We start from the raw sequence: 6,884 nt of genomic DNA on the forward strand, positions 1-6,884 counted from the left end.
ATACATATACATATACATATATATATATATATATATATACAAAAAAATATATATATATATATATATATTTATTTTTGTCACAGTAATGCAAAGGATGTGTATGATGCATTTTGTCTTTTATGTAAGGAATAAAATATGACTGGGCATGCTGTTCTAGCAAAAAAAAGAAAAGAAATAAATAATAAACAATCATAAGTTAATTATTGTGCTGTAGGTGCTTTATTCCTCATGTTCTCCAGAAATTTGCTAACGTTTAATTAATTTATTTATTTAAAAATGATCAGGAAACAAAGATGTACATCTGACTGGAACAAATTCTGTCCCTGGAGACTCCTTACATCAATTTGAAAAATGAGCACAAATCCCCCTAAAATCTTATGCAATCATTTGTAATTTATATTATAGTTCATAATTCATTTTCTCATTCATCCATCTCCAGTAACCACTTTATCAGGGTCAAGGCTAGGCATGAAGAGGGGATGATACGAAGCTAACAGTGCAATCTTCAGACACACCTTAAATGACCAGTACATTTATGGAGCAGGGTGAAACACAGTACACAATCAGTACAATTCACCTTCAGATATTTTTTTCTGATGCTAGCATGTAGTACTACAAGCTATGTGCTGAGAAGAAAGTGAAAAGGTGGCTATTAGCCAGCTAATACAACTGTATTGCCAAAAGTTTTGGGACGTCCGCCTTTACATGCACATGAATGTAATATGGAGTTGTCCCGCGCTTTACAGCTATAACAGCTTCTGGGAAGGCTTTCCACAAGGTTTAGGAGTGTGTTTATGGGAATTTTTGACCATTCCAATAGAAGCACATTTGTGAGGTCAGGCACTGATGTTAGACGAGAAGGTCTGGCTCACAGTCTCCGCTCTAATTCATCCCAAAGGTGTTCTATCGGGTTGAGGTCAGGACTCGAGGCAGTTCGTTCACACCAAACTCACTCATGGACCTTGCTTTGTGCACTGGTGTGTGGCCATGTTGGAACAGGAAGGGGTCATCCCCAAACTGTTCAGCATGAAATTGTCCAAAAATGTCTTGGTATGAAGCTGAAGCATTAAGAGTTCCTTTCACTGGAACTAAGGGGCCGAGACCAACCCCTGAAATACAACACCTGAATTCAACGATTTGGAGGGGTGTCCCAAAACTTTTGGCAATATAGTGTAGTATAGCTAACATGGAAATTGATATAATGTTAGCTACATTAGCAACTAGTGACAAAAACCTATTTTTGAAGATATTTTGGCTTTGTGACTATATATGGAGTTTGATGTCTTGTATTATTAGTATTAATGTTATTATAATCATAATAAAGGCACAATTTTTTTTGAGTTTGACAAAATGTCCTCCCTTTCTGAGGACCAAAGACTCAAATATAATAAAAGTCATGTTTTCTCATTTTAATCATTTTCAATTCATTTCTTTTGGGCTGGGGGAGGGATATCACATCATACTTCTTTGTTCTTAAGTCAAGTTTTAATATTTCTGACTAAAATCTATAAAAGTTTCTGGTCAGTCAGCGGCTTTAGCCAGTTAGCTTGCGTCACCTCATTTAACAGAGAGTCTCGCGCACCACCTAGCGCCAGTGACGGCTAAACCGGAAGTGGCCGTTTAGACTCGCAGCCTGTGTAAAGGAAGTGACGCCTACTTTACCCCATACAAACATGGCGGCGTACAGGCGTGCGGGAGTTTTACGGAATTTCTCCTCACTTGTCACAGGAGCGTGAGTGATTACTTCATCATGTAGAAGTTTCTGATGCAGTGTTTTTAGTTTGGTGGCTTAAAAAAATGTTGATTTATTTGCGTGAATATCCTGCAGAGTCTCAGACGGGTCAATGACAAGGTGTGAGTGGCGCAGTGACCACTTTATAGAGGAGATTAGGAAATCCCTTATTATTATAATTATTATTATTATTATTAGTAGTAGTAGTAGTTTTGCTTATCTTATTATTACTATTATTGTTATTGTTATTATTATTATAATTACTATTATTATTACTATAATAATAATAATTATTATAATTAGTAGTAGTAGTTCTGCTTATCTTATTATTATTATTATTATTATTATTATTATTATTACCATTATTATAATTAGTATTATTATTATTAGTAGTAGTAGTAGTAGTTTTGCTTATCTTATTATTACTATTATTGTTATTGTTGTTATTATTATTATTATAATTACTATTATTATTACTATAATAATAATTATTATTATAATTAGTAGTAGTAGTTCTGCTTATCTTATTATTATTATTATTATTATTATTATTATTATTATTATTATTATTATTATTACCATTATTATAATTAGTATTATTATTATTAGTAGTAGTAGTAGTAGTTTTGCTTATCTTATTATTACTATTATTGTTATTGTTGTTATTATTATTATTATAATTACTATTATTATTACTATAATAATAATAATTATTATAATTAGTAGTAGTAGTTCTGCTTATCTTATTATTATTATTATTATTATTATTATTATTAGCAGTAGAAGTAGTATTTCTTATCTTATTATTATTATTATTATTATTATTATTATTACTGTTATTATTATTATTATTACCATTATTATAATTAGTATTATTATTATTATTATTAGCAGTAGAAGAAATAGTAGTTGTATTTCTTATCTTATTATTATTATTATTATTATTATTATTATTATTATTATTATTGTGGAAAGCTCCACCACTCTCAGTGGTTAAGAGGTAACTGATAGAGAGAATAACTATGCAGCTATATTATGTATGAAAAATAAAACACTTGGAGGCCGGCAGTTATAGGAATCAACGACATGATCTGGTGATGATGCAGATCTACTATTCCTCTTATACAACAACAACTTTCCAGCAATTACGAATATTAACTTGGGAATGCAAGCAGTAATGCGGTCTATGTACCAGTCTGTTGTGGTGAAGAAGGAGCTGAGCAGAAAGGCGAAGCTCTCCATTTACCAGTCAATCTACATTCCTACTCTCACCTATGGTCAAGAGCTTCGGGTCATGACCGAAAGGACGAGATCCTGGATACAAGCGGCCGAAATGAGTTTCCTCCATAAGGTGGGGGGGCGCTCCCTTAGAGATAGTGTAAGCAGCTCTGTCACCCAGGAGGGGCTCGGAGTAAAGCTGCTGCTCCTCCACATCGAAAGGGGACAGTTGAGGTGGCTCGGGCATCTGTTTCGGATGCCTCCTGGACGTCTCCCTGGGGAGGTGTTCCGGACATGCCCCACTAGGTAGACCCAGGACACGCTGGAGGGACTATGTCTCTCGGCTGAGCTGGGAACGCATCAGAATCCCCCCCGAAAGAGTTGGAGGTAGTGTCTAGGGAGAGGGAGGTCTGGGCATCCCTGCTTAGACGTTATTCGTTCATAAACAACAGCACACTTTTGCTATTAGATTATGTGTTGCATCCTTTGAAGGGAATGAGCTGTTGCTATAAAAACAATATAGTAATTAATATAAAGGTTTCAGCTGGCAAATCAGTCAACCAATCAGAATTGAGAGCTGAACAGAGCTGTGGTTTAGGCAAATTTTGCGTGACGGCTCACAATGCATGACGTACCGTGTGTCAGGGCTGGCGTTTACATTCTGAATCTCCTTTCATAGAGACCTGTTAACTAAAGATATATTTCTTGATCTCTAGAACTCCTGTGTGTAGACATCACCATGGAGCTGCACTTGGTAAGCTTTCCTTCAACATGAGGACATTGCCCCGGTGCCCTACAGCCATGTTTGGTGAGTATTTCGAGTCATTGTGCTTTGGTATCTTACACTGACTTTACAATTATGATGTAAGAATTTGCGTCTTTCTTTCCACTTAGTGAGAAACATGTTTATTCAGACTCAAGACACTCCAAACCCAAACAGTCTGAAGTTTCTCCCCGGGCGGACGGTGTTGGACACGGGCACTATGGACTTTGTCGCAGCCAGAGATGCTTACTGCTCTCCACTGGCCAGGTGATGATGATTTTTTTTTGGTATCCTGTCCATGAGAAACAACTTCTATTTAGCAAAGACAGGGAAGTCAGAAACCCATATCCATTTTCTACCATAGTTGTTGAATTCTCAGCTCTGATTGGTTCGTACCAGACGTTTTCTTCATTCTGATGTGAACATTAACTGAAGCTCTTGACTCCCGTCTGCATGATATTATGCGTTGTGCCGCTGCCTTGTGATTGGCTGATTCAATAACTGCAAGAATATGCAGGTGTTCCTAATAAAGTGGATAATGTTTCTGTTTATTAAAAAAGATGCAAGCCTTCTTTGTGATAAATATTCGTTTACCCTCGATCTTGGATCGAATCTCTGCCTTGTGTCGCTTTTTACAGGCAGCTCTTCAGAATCGATGGAGTCAAAAGCGTCTTCTTGGGCCCAGACTTCATAACCATCACAAAGGTACGAAGGAAAATATTATTATTATCATCCTAATTATTTATCTGTTAAAAAGCAATACATATAAATAACTCCAGAGCTTTCTCACTGTCAGTCTGATTCAGACACGGAGTGGAAGCTGATTAAACCGGACGTCTTCGCCACCATCATGGACTTCTTCACGTCCGGCCTTCCTGTCGTTAATGAAGACGCAACTCCACGTACAGACACCGGTACAGTCAGCGCTGTGGCCTGTGATGATGATGATGATGGTTTTCAAGCTGTGGTTATTGTTTAACACTTTGTTAACACTTCTATTTGCTCTAGCGCCTTCAGAAGATGACGACGAGGTTGTGGCCATCATCAAAGAGCTCCTGGACACACGGATCAGGTACCGTTTCCTCCTCTCCTGCCATTTATATCTACTCTAACCCATTTAGCTGAGCAGTTCTTTATAAGAGTTCGGATTCTGTTGTCCGTCTCCCAGGCCCACGGTGCAGGAGGACGGCGGCGACGTGCTCTATCGGGGTTTTGAGGACGGCATCGTGAAGCTGCAGCTCCAGGGCTCGTGTACCAGCTGCCCCAGTTCCATCGTCACGCTGAAGAACGGTATCCAAAACATGCTGCAGTTTTACGTCCCTGAGGTGGAGGGAGTAGAACAGGTGACCCAAAAAAAGAAATCTAAATCCTAAATCTGTCCTGTTAGACGACATTACATCTAATATGGAACCATCATGTGTCACACCCTAGATAAAACAAACTTTATTTAGAATTGTATTTAGTAACAACTCCTTTGTTGGGACTTGCGTGACACGGGTTTTTACGTTTGGCATTTAGTCTCCAGTGTCAGCATTTCTGTAACCGTCAAAAGTTTTCTGGAAAAACGTACATGGTAGATTTACTGTGTAATGTGATGTATCATAGGCACGAACTGAGGAACTGCTTACAGCGAACACCTTAAATGCATCAGCTGATTGTCCACACACACTGATGTCATCCTGATCGTCTCACTTTCTCTCAGGTGAAGGAAGAGGACGTGGAGCAACATACCCAGCAGTGAGAGCTAGAACACAGGATCTGGACTACACTCCTGCCCGCCGCGACTGTCCGAGGAGGATGAAGACGTAGCGACACCTTATCTCTGCTTTCCTAGACGTTCTTGGGGAACTCTCGGAAATGTTATGGAACATTATTATTATTTGTGAAATGGTTACAGGATATATGATCTCGGATCATTTTGTCTCAAATCATTACAAAAGTATGAGACATGCTTCAGTACAGATTTTTTGCCACTATACTGTACATTCAAGTTGATTGAATAGCACTTAGATCCTGAATGCATCGTGCACTTCTGATATTTATAGCAACTTCAGTTTTCTTTGCAATGTTTCCTCAAGACGCACAAATCTAACCATGGACAATGGATGTGTTGTTTTTTTTCCCCCCAAAGGTCTTGGTGTGTTTTGCCCCCAAGGTGTGTGTGTATGAATGTAAACCTGACTAAGATATCTAAATTAAAACTATGAAAATGTTTAAAAATGAACTTTTTATTCAACAAACATGTATTAAACACACACACACACATTAGTGGGTGGGATATATTAGGTAGCAAGTGAACATTTTCTCCTCAAAGTTGTTTTAGAAGCAGGACAAATGGACAAGCGTAAGGATTTGAGCTTTGAGTTTGACGAAGGGCCAAATTGTGATGGCTAGACCACTGGATCAGAGCATCTCCAAAACTGCAGCTCTTGTGGGGTGTTCCCGGTCTGCAGTGGTCAGTATCTATCAAAAGTGGTCCAAGGAAGGAACAGTGGTGAACCGGTGACAGGGTCATGGGCAGTCAAGGATCACTGATGCACGTGGGGATCGAAGGCTGGCCCGTGTGATCCGATCCAACAGACGAGCTACTGTTGCTCAAATTGCTGAAGTTAATGCAGGTTCTGATAGAAAGGTGTCAGAATACACAGTGCATGATAGGTCAGGGCTGTTTTGGCAGCAAGAGGGGGACCAACACAATATCAGGCAGGTGGTCATAACCTAATGCCTGACCGGTGTATATATTATTATACAGTGTTATTATATCGGTGTATATATTATTATACAGTTATACGGTGTATATATTATTATACAGTGTTATTATATCGGTGTATATATTAAAATACATTTGTTTAGATGCACAAAAAAAGGACAGAATTTGCGTCCAGGGCAAGTAACCATTTTTGTTTTTAGTCTGCTTTATAAATAAAATGATTGTGCTTCACAAACCTTGTATAACATGAAAACATCAGCTTTAAAGTCTAAGATGTTAGCTCAAGCTATTTTAAAACTAAACCAAATATGTTATTTCACAGCTGGCTGAAGGCGTAGATCGGAGACAGTGAAGCATGGTAGTGGTAGCATCATGCTGTGGGAGTGCTTATCGTCCTCGTAGGACTGGGAAACTGGTCAGACTCGAGTGCAAGCTTGAATATAAACAAATACATGGCAGTC

The 6,884-nt window shown here is 38.3% G+C and overlaps 1 protein-coding gene across 3 annotated transcripts; it reads left to right on the top strand.

Moving 5' to 3' along the window:
• The first annotated feature begins 1,629 nt into the window (after positions 1–1,629).
• Positions 1,630–5,937, top strand: nfu1 (NFU1 iron-sulfur cluster scaffold homolog (S. cerevisiae)). 3 transcript variants are annotated; one of them, XM_058388893.1, is made up of 8 exons: positions 1,630–1,732; positions 3,667–3,758; positions 3,845–3,980; positions 4,352–4,418; positions 4,510–4,627; positions 4,722–4,785; positions 4,882–5,056; positions 5,416–5,937. In XM_058388893.1, the coding sequence occupies exons 1-8, from the start codon at positions 1,674–1,676 to the stop codon at positions 5,452–5,454; spliced, it is 750 nt and encodes a 249-aa protein (XP_058244876.1). In that variant the 5' UTR covers positions 1,630–1,673; the 3' UTR covers positions 5,455–5,937. The 3 variants fall into 3 exon arrangements, with proteins under 3 accessions (XP_058244876.1, XP_058244875.1, XP_058244874.1); XM_058388892.1 differs by having other exon boundaries at positions 4,882–5,003; XM_058388891.1 differs by having other exon boundaries at positions 5,319–5,457.
• Positions 5,938–6,884: the final 947 nt, after the last annotated feature.

The sequence above is a fragment of the Hemibagrus wyckioides genome, linkage group LG05 (assembly GCF_019097595.1).
Source record: "Hemibagrus wyckioides isolate EC202008001 linkage group LG05, SWU_Hwy_1.0, whole genome shotgun sequence".
NCBI classification, from domain to species: domain Eukaryota; kingdom Metazoa; phylum Chordata; class Actinopteri; order Siluriformes; family Bagridae; genus Hemibagrus; species Hemibagrus wyckioides.